The sequence below is a fragment of the Triticum dicoccoides genome, chromosome 5B, assembly GCF_002162155.2.
Source record: "Triticum dicoccoides isolate Atlit2015 ecotype Zavitan chromosome 5B, WEW_v2.0, whole genome shotgun sequence".
In the NCBI taxonomy this organism is placed as follows: Eukaryota; Viridiplantae; Streptophyta; class Magnoliopsida; order Poales; family Poaceae; genus Triticum; species Triticum dicoccoides.
The window spans coordinates 526,238,882-526,255,738 of NC_041389.1; the positions used below are offsets into that span (position 1 = coordinate 526,238,882).

Sequence of the window (16,857 nt, forward strand, 5' to 3'; positions counted from 1 at the left end):
TATCCAAATATAGGCTTCCAATATATCAATCTTTATGTCTCGACCATTTCGAGACTCCTCGTCATGTCCGTGATCACATCCGGGACTCCGAACAACCTTCGGTACATCAAAAACATATAAACTCATAATGAAACTGTCATCGTAACTTTAAGCGTGCGGACCCTACAGGTTCGAGAACTATGTAGACATGACCTAGAACTATTTCCGGTCAATAACCAATAGTGGAACCTGGATGCTCATATTGGCTCCTACATATTCTATGAAGAACTTTATCGGTCAAACCGCATAACAACATACGTTGTTCCCTTTGTCATCGGTATGTTACTTGCCCGAGATTCGATCGTCGGTATCCAATACCTAGTTCAATCTCGTTAAAGGCAAGTCTCTTTACTCGTACGTAATGCATCATACCGTAACCAACTCATTGGACACATTGCTTGCAAGGCTTACAGTGATGTGCATTACCGAGAGGGCCCAGAGATACCTCTCCGACAATCGGAGTGACAAAACCTAATCTCGAAATACGCCAACTCAACATCTATCTTTGGAGACACCTGTAGAGCTCCTTTATAATCACCCAGTTGCGTTGTGACGTTTGGTAGCACACAAAGTGTTCCTCCGGTAAACGGGAGTTGCATAATCTCATAGTTGTAGGAACTTTGCATAAGTCATGAAGAAAGCAATAGCAACATACTAAACGATCAAGTGCTAGGCTAACGGAATGGGTCAAGTCAATCACATCATTCTCCTAATGATGTGATCTCTTTAATCAAATGACAACACATGTCTATGGTTAGGAAACATAACCATCTTTGATTAATGAGCTAGTCAAGTAGAGGCATACTAGTGACATTAAGTTTGTCTATGTATTCACACATGTATCATGTTTCCGGTTAATACAATTCTAGCATGAATAATAAACATTTATCATGATATGAGGAAATAAATAATAACTTTATTATTGCCTCTAGGGCATATTTCCTTTAGAGGTGTTGTCCCGAAGGATACCAGAGTAGGAGGCGATGGTTCTGGAGATGCCCCAAGGCAAGATCCCAGACGCCGGTCGCATGGGGGGTAAGACCCCCATGGATTATGCTGACGGGACCCACAACAAGTCTGGCTCCCAGCCGGTTACTACGTCGGAGCCTCCAAAGGTTCCGGATTCCAGTAGGCAGCCCCTCGCGAAGGAGAGCGAGTCGGCCGTGTCGATGACCTCCGCCCAGCCGGAGGCATCGGATAATTTATTGGAAGTGCTTCGAGGCGCTTCCATCGATGATGAGCACCGTACTCTTATGAGTACGGTGTTGAGAAGGTTCGGTTTGCCAAGAGCGGATTGACCAAAGCATGCACCAGCCTACTAACAGGCTTTGAGGTAAGTAATGAAAAAGTGTGAGGAAATATCACCCAATAGATAGTAGCCCCTGATACTCTGGTTGGTGTTCGGGAGGAAAAGCCAAACGGAGGGTCAACTAAAAAACCACAGGAAGCTAATAGTACTTGTCTATGTGAACAAACAGGCATTGCTGCTGACCGCCGCTGCATGCACGGCTGAGGTTGCCAGACTGAAGCGCAACCTGGGGCAGGCCGAAGAAGAGCTCAGCCTCGTGAAGAAGCAGCTCGAGGAGAACAAAGGTAAGTGAAACCCCGTCCGTGTGTCGTATAGAGGATAAAAAATTGATGATGCTAACAAAAAGCATCATGGTTTTTGATAGGAACCGCGGCCGAAGTGGCGGCCCTGAAGAAAGCGTTGTCTGCAGCTGAAGCCAAGGCGGCTACAGAGCGCATCGAGCGCGAAAAGCAAGATGCTCGGGTAGGAGAGGTACAGCAAGAGCTCCAGGAGCTCAGTAAGAAGTTCGAGTCCTTGGAGCATGACTTCAAGACGCAAGAGTCTGAGCTTGCGAAGGCCCTCCAGAGCGCGACAGACGCCAAGGCCGAAGCCCAGAAGGCCCTCCAGGAGATCCAGGTGGCCAAGAAGATAGCGGAGGGTAAGGCATTCTTTATGCAAAGTAAGCATGTGGAGGAGTCATTTCTTTTACTTACACGAATTCGGAGCTCTCCAGGGGCATTCGCAGATCTGCCACGCAGCATTTGGGATGCCGCGGAGTTCTATCGTGCTGAAGAGGGGAGCTCAACGGAGAAGCTGTTCTGGTCCCAATACATTGGAACCAAACACCCGATGCCTCTAAGTGACCAACTGAAGCAATTGGTCGAACTCCACAATGCGGCCGAACTGGCCATGAAGGACCTCATAGTCTGGATGTGGCCTGGTTAGCCCCTGCCCGGCAACTACTTTGGCTTGATAAAGCGGATGGTGAATGCCTGTCCACGGCTAGAAGTTATCAAGCAGTCCGTCTGTATTGAGGGTGCCCGACGGGCCTTTGCCCGCGAGAAGATGCATTGGGCCAAACTGGATGTTGAGAAGCTCGTGAAGGATGGACCCCCAGAGGGTAAGGAGCATCGCTACCCCGAAAAAATATTATGATGTCGTTATGAAAGGCGCTCATCTTGTGGCCAATGAATGTACCAAGAACATAATCTTTGAGTGAATGTACTCATGTCGTCTTTGTAATATGAGAACGAGTTTGTTTGCGCTATATAACGTTGTGTTTGATTTAAAATATTACCTTCTCTGCGGCCGTTTATCAAAATCTGAAAGTAGGCCAGTCGTCGGCTTCTGCCCCCTTGTAACTAGTACTGGGGTGTTCGTGGAAAACCCAAACACTCTTTATCCAAATTGTTGGTCCTTTAAGGAGGTGTTTAGCGCAGCAAACAAGGCAATCAGACTATTCGGCTTTATAACTCTCACTTGGCCATAGAAGTCTATAATTTTAAATTTCGGTGAATCCCCTAGTATCCGGAAGGCCAAACTGGGGCGCTATACATGTCTAAATTGGGCAAGGCTGATTCCTCGCCTTAAGCGGAAAAAAACTTTAAGGATTTAGTACCTCGCGAACAACGACCAGCTCTCGCCGCATCATGACGGTCAGTTTTTGGCTTTCTCTACTGAGGTGCTCGTCCGGAAGAACTGGGACACAATCGCAGTAGTTCTCCCTGTGCTACCTTAGCCGGTGTAACAGAATGTAAGGTACCAAAACAAGGGAGCCGGGCTAACCCAACTATTCACCCAAGACATGATTCGAAGCTAATGCATATAATGCTATAAGTTCGGGGTGCCGCACTGTCGAAAGTGTTCGGACTTTTATTGCCATATTATGGGGCTCAATAGAAAGCCCCTGGCGCACGGATCGTACCAAAGAGTTCGGATCCAACATTGAATAAATATTCAAGGGAAAATATGAAGACAGTAATAAGAAGCTGATGTTGTATACTATTTTCCATTGTTATTTGGATAATGCGGCAAGGCGTATGTGTACAATTAATGCATTAAGCAGAGACAAATAGGACTATTTGACATGTCCTATCCAAGGGCAGGCTGCATGCGGGTATGTAAAAACAGGTATAACGATCATTGAAAGAGACCACCTGGGTATTCCCTTGCGTGCAAAGCCTCTTGCCTCCTTGGTGTTCCCCTCAGTGATGAGTATGATAGTCGGGTTCTCTGAAGGGGCTTCCCGAAAGTGGGGTCCTGAAAAGAAAGGAAGTTGAAGGATGTGCGGGCCTTGTGGGGGCTGAACCGCACTATGAGCTGCATCATCGACGTGCCTCCGCATATGCCCATGGTATTTTGAGTGCGTAGTTGTGTACGCGTGGCACAAATGCCTCCTCGGTGGGGCTATTGCGGAGGCCGGATTGCTAGTCGAGCTCTTGGCGCGCCTGACCATCCTGCTGCGGGGTGCTCCGGACTCGCTTGACGGTGCTCGGGGTTATTGTTGTCGAATAGGTTGTCTGCCGAAGAATGTTGCTTTGTACTTCGGCTGCAAGGGCCGTAGTATGCTCTTCCATACGGAGGGAGCGGTCTGTGTTTCCGTTGACTATTATAACCTCGCGGGGTCCTGGCATCTTGAGCTTAAGGTATGCATAGTGAGGCACCGCGTTGAATCAAGTGAACGCAGTTCGTCCCAGTAGTGCATGATAGCCACTACGGAAGGGGACGATGTCGAAGATTAACTCCTCGCTTCGGAAATTATCCGGAGATCCAAAGACCACTTCTAGTGTTATTGAGCCCGTACAGCGGGCCTCTAGCCCTGGAATTACACCTTTAAAGGTGGTTTTGGTTGGCTTGATCCGTGAGGGATCTATGCCCATTTTGCGCACTGTGTCCTAATAGAGCAGGTTCAGGCTACTACCACCGTCCATGGGGACTCGCGTGAGATGGAATCTGTCGATGATTGGGTCAAGGACCAATGCGGCTGAGCCGCCATGACGGATGCTGGTGGGATGGTCCCTACGATCGAAGGTGATCGGGCAGGATGACCATGGGTTGAACTTTGGGGCGACATGGCTCCATCGCATAGACGTCCCTAAGTGCATGCTTTCGCTCCCGTTTGGGGATGTGAGTGGCGTAGATCATGTTTACCATTTTCACCTGGGGGGAATTTCTTTTGTCCCCCAGTCTTCGTACGCCGGGGCTCCTCGTCATCATCGCTGTGCAACCCCTTGTCCTTGTTCTCGGCATTTATCTTGCCGTCCTGTTTGAACACCCAGCAATCTCTGTTAGTGTGATTGGCAGGTTTATCAGGGGTGCCATGAATCTGGCACGAGCGGTCGAGTATGCGGTCCAGACTGGACGATCCCGGATTGTTTATTTTAAACAGCTTCTTCCGTTAACCGGATTTGGAGTTGCTGAATCCGGCATTGACTGTCGTATCTTCGGCATTGTCGCCATTGTTCTGACGCTTATGTCTATTGTGCCGTGGCTTTCCGTTATTGTCGCGGATATCTGAAGTGCCAGAGTTTCCTGGCGCGGTGTTACTGCGAGCCAGCCAGCTGTCCTCGCCCGTGCAAAAGCGGGTCATTAGTGTCGTGAGGGCCGCCATGGACTTCGGTTTTTCTTGGCCGAGGTGTCGGGCGAGCCACTCGTTGCGGATATTATGCTTAAAGGCCACCGGGGCCTCGGCGTCCGGACAGTCGACAATTTGGTTCTTTTTAGTTAGGAACCGAGTCCAGAATTTCCTGGCTGACTCTCTGGGTTGTTGGGTAATGTGACTTAAGTCATCAGCATCCGGTGGTCGCACGTAGGTGCCCTGGAAGTTATCCAGGAATGCGTCCTCAAGATTTTCCCAACTGCCAATGGAGTTTGCTGGCAGGCTATTCAGCCAATGTCTGGCTGGCCCTTTAAGCTTGAGTGGGAGATACTTGATGGCATGTAGGTCATCACCGCGAGCCATGTGAATGTGGAGAAGGAAATCTTTGATACACACCGCGGGGTCTGTTGTGCCATCGTATGACTCGATGTTGACAGGTTTAAACCCTTCTGGGAATTCATGTTCCGTTACTTCATCAGTGAAGCAGAGGGGGTGTGCGGCGCCTCTGTGCCGGGCTATGTCACGACGCAGTCCGGCTAGGTCTGGTCGGTTATGTTCGGCCCGGCTGGATTTATTATTAGTGTATCCGGCATGACGATCATCGTCATGTGTTGTGGCACGCCCGTCATGTAGATCGATCTTGGTTGTCCTGCGTTGTTTTCCAATGTGTCTCGCAGGTCCTGCGTGTTGCCCCGGGCCGTAGTGAACCGGCATGGGGGTGCGGGCTGGTACGTCGTTTTATCCCGGCCATGAGGTGGCCGGTCAGCCCCATCTTGCGCTGGAAGTTCAGGCTCTTCGGCCTCTTCTTCTAGCGATTTGTGCTTTGGGTATCCCCTGATGGGGGCTCGAGTCTGTATTCCTTGGCCGCCAGGACCTCAGTCCATCTGTCCACGAGCAGATCTTGATCAGCTTGGAGCTGCTGTTGTTTCTTTTTCAGGCTTCTTGCAGTGGCTATAAGCCAGCGCTTGAAGCACTCCTGCTCTATGGGATCCTCCGGTACGCCGAATTCGTCGTCACCGAGGCTCACCTCGTCTTCGGAGGGAGGCATATAGTTATCGTCCTCTAAGTATCCGTTTGTCGCCTGTTCATCTGGGCTGACCTGCCCGTGTTCTTGTTCGGCTTACTCGAAGGTGGGCTGATCAGGATTGTATTTCTCTACGGCGCCATCTGGATTTTCTTCTCCAGTGACGGTGTTGCGGTGGCGGGGCTTGGAGCGACGGCAATGACTCCCATGCTTTGAATTCTTCCCTGAGGGGTTATCTCCTGTTGCCTCATCGCCATTGTTTTCTTTGGGAGTATCCACCATATATATATATTATATATCAAATGAAGAGGTGGCAGTCCAGCGCCCTATGGGCGGTGGTTCCTGTTCTTCTCCTGTATCGTCGTTTATACCGTCGATGTCTTCGGAGTCGAAGTTAAGCACGTCGGTCAAATCATCGACCGTGGCTATGAAGTGGGTGGTGGGTGGGTGACGAATTTCTTCGTCGCCTGCTTCCCACTCGAGTCGAACATAGTTCGGCCAGGGATCTCCTGACAGAGAGAGAAACTTTCATGAATTAAGCACATCGCCAAAGGGGGAGTGCTGGAAGATATCCGCGGCGGTGAATTCCATGAGTGGAGCCCAATCAGATTCGATGGGCATGGATGCGCGCGGTCCGGGACCTACGACCGAAAACAAGTCGGGGGTCCGGAGACACAGATTTCCTTAGAAGCGGAGTCTGTGTTCGGCTCCAATGCCGATAGGTGTGCGGCCTCCGTGGAGGGGTCCATCCACCCGTCCTCAGATGGCATGATCTGCTCTGGATCAAAGTCCGGAGCCATGGTAGGCGCGATATCCCGAATACTGTCCGACGACAGATCTAAGTCATGCGCGTGGCGATCATTCGGCGCTCCTGACGTGGGCTCGAATCCGTCGAAGATCAAGTCTCCGCGGATGTCAGCAATATATTTTAGGTCCCCGAACCTGACCTGACGGCCAGGGGCATAGCTATCGATCTGCTCTAGATGGCGAAGCGAGTTGGCCCGTAGTGCGAAGCCGCCGAACACAAAAATCTGTCCTGGAAGAAAAGTCTCACCCTGGACGGAGTTGTTGAAGGTTGGAGAAGCCATCAAGCCTTACAGCAATGATACAGAGGAACTCTCAATGAAAGCACCAATGTCGGTGTCAAAACCGGCGGATCTCGGGTAGGGGGTCCCGAACTGTGCGTCTAAGGCTAATGGTAACATGAGATTAGGGACACGATGTTTACCTAGGTTCGGGCCCTCTCGATGGAGGTAATACCCTACTTCCTGCTTGATTGATCTTGATGATATGAGTATTACAAGAGTTGATCTACCACGAGATCAGAGAGGCTAAACCCTAGAAGCTAGCCTATGGTATGATTGTTGTTGTGTCCTACGGACTAAACCCTCCAGTTTATATAGACACCGGAGGGGGCTAGGGTTACACAGAGTCGGTTACAGAGAAGGAGATCTACATCCGAATCGCCAAGCTTGCCTTCCACGCCAAGGAGAGTCCCATCCAGACACGGGACGAAGTCTTCAATCTTGTATCTTCATAGTCCAACAGTCCGGCCAAAGTACATAGTCCGGCTGTCCGGATACCCCCTTATCCAGGACTCCCTCACCGGGCATTAACCCAGAAAAGTGTGTCCGGCCAGAGTAATCAAGCGTGTTGGTTAATGTGGTGCACCCCTGCAGGGAAGATTATCTATTAATAGTCATGTCCACGGCAATGGACGTTCAAACTTGTATCCTGATCTATTACAACTAGAAATGGATACTTGAGATATGTGATGGATACGTGGCTTTGGGATTGCTTTCTCGCAGGGAGTCGAGGAAGGATCTCTGGGCATTAATGTTACAACATGCTTGTTAATTAAAATGATATTTTGTACTCTTTTGAATGCTGCAATATGTTTGGAGCTGCTTGAAGATGGTAGTCTTCGATAGGCTAGGCCTTCCCCCCTATTCTGGCAATCTGCAATTCAGTCCACAAATACAACCCTTCCATTTGATACCAACGCATACTTAGTATAGATCTGATGCTTGCAAGTACTTTGGATGAGTACTCACGGTTGCTTTGCTACCCCTCCCCCTTCTTTCTTCTTTCCGGTTGCTACAACCAGTTGGTGGATCCTAGGAGCCACATGCCATCCCCCGTCGACTACTACTACCCCGATGGAGCCTACTGCTACGTGGAGACTGCCACGACCAGGAGTAGTTAGGAGGTCCTAGGCAGGAGGCCTTGCCTCTTCGATCGTGTTACTTTTGTGCTAGCCTTCTTAAGGCAAAACTTGTTTAACTTATGTCTGTTCTCAGATATTGTTGCTTCCGCTGACTCGTTTATGTATCGAGCTTATGTATTCGAGCCCTCGAGGCCCCTGGCTTATAATATAAATCTTGTATTATTTTGATTTGTGTTTAGAGTTGTGTTGTGATATCTTGCCGCGAGTCCCTAATCTTGATCGTACACATTTTGCGTGTATGATTAGTGTACAGTCAAATCGGGGGCGTCACAAGGTCCATTCCATGGATGAAAATGATTACCATGGACAATGGATCCACCTTTCACTACTCTATGGACTCATGGATATAGACTTATCATCATACCTCTCATACCTACCATCACCTTAGTGCAGTCTTGATAATTTGTGAAGGTGCCCCTTCTCTCAGCCTCATGGACATGTACTCTCACTTTGAATAAACTCATTGATGACATCGTTGCTTGGGACCTTTCAATAGCCCCAAGTCATTTTGGAGTCAAATGCTAAGAGTTGCATTACGACTCAAATACCTCAATCGAGGTACAACCGTCCGAACTACACGAGGCCTTCCCAAATAGGATTAGGTCTAGCTCTACTAACATGAACTGAACCTATATTAAAAAAATCGTTGTGTTACTCTTATCACATTACTAAGAATACTCTCTAGTCGAGAGTTGTTCATACAACAACATAGTGAATTTGAAATACCGAAAACTAGCTTTAAAAATCGCGCTAGGCCTCTTGGAGATGATGGATTCTAGATTCGCGTAGTTAGAGCATTGGATCTAGCTTCGTCTGTGGAGTTCGAGCTGGATGAGATCCAACATGCCCATTATATTTGTTATATATTTTATTTACAAAGCAACAAACTTTGGGAGCAAATAATTAGGGGGTACCCCACGGTGGCACTTTCTCGGGCGTGAGCACGCGACCGTGCCACGTGGTGCATTCAATTGTCGCCACATAGTGCACGCCGAGCATACACCTCCACAAGAGTCCTTTTTGGGGGACTTTTTAGGTTCTCGGATTCTACACAGTTTTTTCTATTTTTCGGTTTTTCTTATTTTTTTCATGGAGTATAGATGTGCTTCACGCGGAAACATAATTTTCTGCTTCACATCAGGAGCACGAAGTAACACTATGTTAGACCGTGGGAGCACAGGTTAATATTAGGTGGGAGCACGAGTTAGTTCACATTGCTTAGAAGAGCATATTTTTCCGGAAAATGTTCGTCCAAATCTATGAGCACGGGATCTAGTTTCAAAGATCTTGACACGAAGAATGCAACATGGACACCTCGTGTTTTAGGCGCACGGTTCAAAAGTATATCGTTTTGAAAATATGAATCTATCTACAAAAGAAAAACATGAACAAAACCCACCTGTACATGTCGTATGTGGAAGAAATACCCCGGGTTGCGAAAGTGTCGCAAAATGTGAGAAATCCCGTTGCAGCTGATACCTTTTCTTTTCGGAAATGTTAACACCCACACGTGTGGGCGTTTGCACATCGCCCACACGACTTCATCATCACTCATTTTGCCACATATGAATAGATGACATTAGCAGAATTTTTTTTGGTTTTCGGCTTAAAAATGTTGTATCTCCTAAATAAAAAAGCGAACTAAAAATTCGTTTTCACTATTAAATCCGTCTCGATGAGATCTTCAAAACTAGACCCCATGTTGATATGTTTCGACGAATTTTTTTTTTGCCAGAAGTTGCCACGATGACACTGCAGTTGCCATAGGGCTTAAACTAAAGTTGCCATGTGGCAATTTTAGTTTGTAGATCATGGCAATTTTAGTATTTTGATGATGGCAACTCTAGTACTTTGACCATCAAAATTATTTTTTGTATGAACCATGGCAATTTTACGTGCATGTATCATGGCAATTTTAGTTTATGGTTCATGGCAAGTCTAGTTTTTTAATTCCCCGTTTTATAAATGTCAAAATTTACTTTTAAATGTAGAAGAAAATAGCTGAAACATATCATGGCAACTTCAGTGTAAACATCATGGCAATTCATATGCAATAGACATGGCAACTTTTAATCCAAAAAAATTCATCAAAACATATCAACATGGGATCTAGTTTCGAAGATCTCATCGCGAGGGATTTAATGGTGAAAACGGATTTTCAATCGGATTTTTCGTTTAAGAGATAAAACATTTTAAAAACTGAAAATCCAAAAAGATTCCTGCATGCATGCATGCGATGACGTGACAATCTGTTTACATTAGAGACGTGTGGTTCGTCTCCCTTCCTGCCACACGTGTGGCAGTTAGCGCGACCCTTTCTTTTTAATTACCATTTTTAGATATTTTCTTTTTAATTAGTTTTTTTTTTGAGGCAGTTCTTTTTAATTAGTGATTTCGACAGGCCTTTTCTTTTTTGAGGCAATAAAGCAATCGGCCCACCTGTACATAGGCAGGCCTTCTTCTTCTTCTTTCCCAAGTAAACACCGAAGCCCAACCCGAAACAGCACTTCTCCCCCAAAGCCGCCGAGCTTGCCTGCGCGCACACAATCGAGCAACCCAGCACCGCCTCCGCCGCCCGGGAAGCCCAAACCAAACCCTAAGCCTCCGCGACCGGCCGCCGGCGATGGCCCGCTACGACCGCGCGATCACCGTCTTCTCCCCCGACGGCCACCTCTTCCAGGTCGAGTACGCCCTCGAGGCCGTCCGCAAGGGCAACGCCGCCGTCGGCGTCCGCGGCACCGACACCGTCGTCCTCGGCGTCGAGAAGAAGTCCACCCCCAAGCTCCAGGACTCCAGGTACCGGCGAATCCCCTTCCCCCTCTCGCTCCCCCCTCCCCTCCCCACTCTTCTTCCGGCCCGCAGATCTCATCTCGCCGGCTCCGCAGGTCCGTGCGGAAGATCGCGAGCCTGGACACGCACGTCGCGCTGGCTTGCGCGGGGCTCAAGGCGGACGCGCGGGTGCTCATCAACCGCGCCCGCGTCGAGTGCCAGAGCCACCGCCTCACCGTCGAGGACCCCGTCACCGTCGAGTACATCACTCGCTACATCGCCGGCCTGCAGCAGAAGTACACCCAGAGCGGTGGAGTCCGCCCCTTCGGCCTATCCACCCTCATCGTCGGCTTCGATCCGTACACGGACAAGCCCGCCCTGTACCAGACCGACCCCTCCGGCACCTTCTCCGCCTGGAAGGCCAACGCCACGGGGAGGAACTCCAACTCCATGCGGGAGTTCCTGGAGAAGAACTACAAGGACACCTCCGGCAAGGAGACCATCAAGCTCACCATCCGCGCTCTGCTAGAGGTATTTGTTCTGCAATTGCCTCTCTTTAGTTTTATGCAACATAATAGACCTCAATTTGCACTACATGGTTACTCTCATTATTTCTGATGGTGGTGTTCCTAGCAAGATCCAGCGCAAGTAGCTCGTTAGCGGTAAATGTGTTCAGCTAACTGGATATACTGATTAAGTGCACAAGTATTTGAGTTGCCTTTGGAAATACGTCAGTGAATGAAATAGTTTATACTTTCATTACTCAACTAAGGATTTGCTTGATCTTTTTCATGCCATAATATGAGTATTGCTTCAAATTAAAGTTAATAGCAACTGGACAGTAGGCATGCCAAACTAATGCTTAAAAGCACTGGGGTGTACTGAGTGAACTGTAAGGCCTTGCTTGCCACTCATAGGTGCGGTAGTTTCTTTGTTGTAGCAATCTTATGTCTGGTGGAATGGAGATGAAAATGAGGAATTGTGACAGGTACTTATGACGAGGCATTTACATAGCTACTCCTGGTGCAGCTGGTTTTAGTTGTGCCGAGAAGCTTGTTTAGGCTTCTGTGAATACTGAATTTACCATTGTCTGATTCACTCCATTCTGTATAGCAAGGATTAATTTATCAAGCACACAGGTGCCTTCTGGAAATATCAAGATGCGTAGAATCTCTTTATTCTCTTATGTACTTGGATTTACTTGATCTTTGTCATGCCACAATAGGAGTATAGCTTCAAACTAAAGTAGCAACTGAGTGGCAGACTTGGGTGTTGGCTTCTGAGTGAACTGAAAGCCTTGCTTGCCACTCATAGATGTGGTAGTTTTCTTTGCCGTAGCAATCTTACGTCTGGTGGAATGGAGATGAAAATGAGGAATTGTGACAGGTACTTATGACGAGGCATTTACATAGCTACTCCTGGTGCAGCTTTTTTTAGTTGTGCCGAGAAGCTTGTTTAGGCCTCTGTGAATACTGAATTTACCGTTGTCTGATTCACTCCATTCTGTGTAGCAAGGATTAATTTATCAAGCACACAGTATTTGAGGTGCCTTGTGGAAATATCAAGATGCATAGAATCTCTTTATTCTCTTATATATTTGGATTTACTTGATCTCATGCCACAATAGGAGTATAGCTTCAAACTAAAGTAGCAACTGAGTGGCAGACTTCCCAAACAGATGCTGAAAAGCACTGGTGGGTGTTGCCTGCTGAGTGAATGGAAGGCCTTGCTTGCCACTCATATATGTGGTAGTTTTCTTTGTCGTAACAATCTTACGTTTAGTGGAATGGAGGTGAAAATGAGGAATTGTGACAGGTACTTATGATGAGGCATTTACATAGCTACTCCTGGTGCAGCTTTTTTTAGTTGTGCCGAGAAGCTTGTTTAGGCCTCTGTGAATACTGAATTTACCGTTGTCTGATTCACTCCATTCTGTATAGCAAGGATTAATTTATCAAGCACACAGTATTTGAGGTGCCTTGTGGAAATATCAAGATGCATAGAATCTCTTTATTCTTTTATATATTTGGATTTACTTGATCTCATGCCACAATAGGAGTATAGCTTCAAACTAAATTAGCAACTGAGTGGCAGACTTCCCAAACAGATGCTGAAAAGCACTGGTGGGTGTTGCTTGCTGAGTGAATGGAAGGCCTTGCTTGCCACTCATATATGTGGTAGTTTTCTTTGTCGTAGCAATCTTACGTTTAGTGGAATGGAGGTGAAAATGAGGAATTGTGACAGGTACTTATGATGAGGCATTTACATAGCTACTCCTGGTGCAGCTCCTTTTAGTTGTGCCGAGAAGCTTGCTTAGGCCTCTGTGAATATTGAATTTACCATTGTCTGATTCACTCCATTCTATAAAGAAAATTACAACTTAAGTTGAGTTCCTAATTGCGCAAATGTGAGGTTTTCTATCTTCTTGTCTCCCGGATGTTATGCAACTCAGAGTCTATCATGTTGTCGTTAGATGTCTGTGACCCATCCTCAGGCTTATGCTCTGTATCAAGGGAGTATATACGCATAGGCTCAATTCAATTAGTGTTTGTGTGAAATTTCTTTGTAGCAGACACTTGGAGAATGATGTTAATCAGGCTGTTCCTTTTGAATCTGCACGTTGAAAATATCACTCTGCTTTCTTAAGTTTGAATAGCTACTTCTTTATTTGCTGAGTCAAAGAGACCAGTCAGTATCGTTTGCCATAGTTATGTGCAATATAGTCACATCTGTGTCTACTGTCACCCTTTTGCAACATTCCTGAAGAACAGTTCTCTGTTGCCATGTGCTTCCATGCGTGTGTGCCAAATGGGCTATTGTTCATCGGTTCATCCTCATGGATCTGGAACTTGTATGGTTGTACCAAGTATACATGTTAAATTAGTATGTGTAGTACTAGAACATATAGTGCCTATAAATTCTTTATAGGGATGATATGTAGTTACAATTTGATTGTCAGCATTGATTATTTATGCTAGGATGGTGTTAATTTTGAGGATCCAAATGGAGTTGCTTGGTCTTTTCTCTATATTTGCTTTGCTTTCTCTCGTCTCCTTGACATAACCTTATCCTTTACTAATTTGTCAAAATAGCATCAGAACATATGATGTGCACTATAACTTCAGTTTATCCTTCCAGTTTTGTTTTCTTCTGCAAGGATGGCCTTCGTTCCAGTTTATCCTTTACTAATTTGTCAAAATAAAATGTTTTCGTTCTGCAAGCACTAATAGTTGAGAAAACTTTTCAGGTTGTCGAGAGTGGTGGGAAGAACATAGAGATTGCAGTGATGACAAAGAAGGATGGCCTTCGGCAACTCGAGGAGACTGAAATCGATGAATATGTTGCCGAGATTGAGGCAGAGAAGGCCGCGGCAGAGGCGGCAAAAAAGAGTGGCCCGAAGGATACCTAATTACTGGATGTGCTATATCTTCAGTCTGTCAGCCGAAACCTTTTAGTGTGTCACCTGTTACGCTACATAACTTTCTTTAAACTGCTTTAACAAGATATTGAAGTCGTTCGTAAATGAATTGCCTTGTTTTCTTGATGACTCATGGTCCAGGAATTTCGTTTCCCCTTTCCAGCGTTTGAACCTGCGCAAAAAAATGTATCCGTCATCTGCTCCTCGCATATTCGCTGATGGTTAACCTGGCGAACCGTAGTTTCTGAAGCTGTGGCGTGCTATGCCATATGGGCTCATATAAATCTCACTGGGTAGTGCTGGTGTGTTTGTTGCAATGTGAATTCACTTCCGGTCCTGATGATGTCACCTGAGAATGCTGGTGCTTTCTTGGTATTCTTGGTATGCCACCTCACTTTGGTTCCTGATAATCTCATCTGATAATCTATGCTGTTGCTTTCGACCCCGCCATGGTATACGATTGCAAGTTGCACCACTGTGCAATTCTTTTGTGTGATGAACTGATAGGTTACTGGCTGAGGTGCCCTGTTACACGTCAGGGCCGCCCTGTTATCGTTGAATTTTTATCTCTGTTGACCATTTGCAAAACCTAAGGGAAATTTATTACCGGACACTATGCTTTTGCTTTGTTTATTTGTGCATATCTGGCAGCGCCTCCACCCGCACTACTTTTTGGCTGTTCAAATCTGGCCGGTGGCACTGAATTATTTTGAAAACCGGCACGGCATATCGCATATGCGTGCACGTGCACGCCCGTATATTAAGCTTGCACACCAGACACTAAATTAGAAAGTCGTCAGGCGTGCACACATATATGCTAGTGAACAAAAACAGTTGGTCACCTCAACTACGACGGACACAAACTCTTCTCTTATCTTTTTGTTCAAACTTGAAAGGCATTCCTTGCACTCTACCTCGGCGCCTTTCCGCCACTTCTATTTTCCCCATCTATTTGGCCTGCCCATTTTATAGAAAAGAAAAAGATGGAGGACCTCATGAGATTTCTTTTCCATGTAGTATTTCACTTCCTCGATTTGGAAAAGAAAACATGGATGTCCGTGTGAGAAATTGGCCCTCCTTCCCTATGCTAGAGTGAGCTCTCGCTATTGACCGCGAGGGGGAAAAAGTGCTGAAACTCTAACTAGTAGATTTAGCAGCACATTGTATAAATCTTCAATTTTCATTATTCAATGGTTTCTTCCGTCAAGTTCACCCTGCTAAAGCTTTTAAAGTTCACTATTAGATTTCGTTTTTATGCCATGTCGATTCATTCTTCACGAGTGATGTATATCTAGGGCTCCACCACAAATTTATCGAGAGCTATCACTGCTTTCATTGCGGCGGATTCTGTTTCATCCAATTATAGAAAATTGGGCAAGTCGCCTCATTTGCTCTTGTATTGTTCGCTTTCATTCTGACGGATTCTGTTTCATCCAATTATAGCAATTTCAGCAAGTCGCCTCATTTGTTCATGTATTGTACGGACATATTAGTCGTTTTTGGCATGAAGCACACATGTACTCTCATTCTTTCTTGTCAACTCTTGCTTCGAGGTTCAACAACTACATTGCCCGGAATCAATACCTACCCATTGGATATCGAAGGCACCTTGAACAAATATTCAAGGTGGCGAAGGACAAATGGATCAACGCCGAAAGTAACTCTTCCTGCACAAGGAAACCTTGCTAACCTTCTACAAAACCTGTAAGACACAAATGCAACACCTCCTTCATCCAGCCCATGGCAACGGTCAACAAATCGTCCGCTAAGTGCCACCATGATGAAGTAGTTCGGACAAGACATGTCCCACTTCTTCGATGATAACATAGTCGAGAGGGCGGTCTAAGAGGAACTAGATTGCTTGTTACTTCCTTTGCTAAGAAATATAGGATCGTTTAGATCACTATAGGGAGTATATTTGAAGTCCACGTCCCTTTATGCGTCACATAAGAAAACCATATATGTAAACTGTCCTTCTTTCAAGGTCCTTGTTGTAATATAGTATGCGGTTTACTCCGTTTGCTTGTGGGCCCTTCGCGGTGGAAAAAAGAAAAGAAAGAAAGCCATGATTGATAACGAGCACAACCTGCTTCTTCCGTTCCATGACGACGTCTCCCTATCTCCTCCTCTCCCACCATCCCCCATCGCCGGCCGAGCCCTCCAGCGGCGAGCGCCGCCGCCGCCGGCCGACCCTTCCGCCCCCCTCTCATGGAGCGTGACGCCTGGGAGTCTCCCCTCCTCCCGCACGCCCCCTCTGCTCGTCTGGCTCAGAGCGGACGGGAGATCCATCCAGGCCGTGTTGGTAAGTGCCACATGATTAAGTAGTTCGGACATGACATGTCCCACTTCTTCAACCACAACATAGTCCAGAGGGCGGTCTAAGAGGAACTAGATTGCTTGTTACTTCCTTTGTTAAGAAATATAGGATCGTTTAGATCACTATAGGGAGTATATTTGAAGTCCACGTCCCATTATGCGTCACATAAGAAAATCA

At 46.7% G+C, this 16,857-nt stretch overlaps 1 protein-coding gene across 1 annotated transcript; it reads left to right on the plus strand.

The window, feature by feature from the left end:
- The first annotated feature begins 10,662 nt into the window (after window positions 1–10,662).
- On the plus strand, window positions 10,663–14,492 carry LOC119311347 (proteasome subunit alpha type-7-B-like). Its single transcript, XM_037586989.1, has 3 exons — window positions 10,663–10,972; window positions 11,062–11,476; window positions 14,193–14,492. The coding sequence occupies exons 1-3, from the start codon at window positions 10,800–10,802 to the stop codon at window positions 14,352–14,354; spliced, it is 750 nt and encodes a 249-aa protein (XP_037442886.1). The 5' UTR covers window positions 10,663–10,799; the 3' UTR covers window positions 14,355–14,492.
- Window positions 14,493–16,857: the final 2,365 nt, after the last annotated feature.

Coding starts and splice junctions, on each gene's coding strand:
- LOC119311347 (XM_037586989.1), top strand. CDS start 10,800: ATGGCCCGCTACGACCGCGCGATCACCGTCTTCTCCCCCGACGGCCAC. Junction 10,973..11,061: donor CCCAAGCTCCAGGACTCCAG/GTACCGGCGAAT, acceptor CCGGCTCCGCAG/GTCCGTGCGGAAGATCGCGA. Junction 11,477..14,192: donor CCATCCGCGCTCTGCTAGAG/GTATTTGTTCTG, acceptor AAAACTTTTCAG/GTTGTCGAGAGTGGTGGGAA.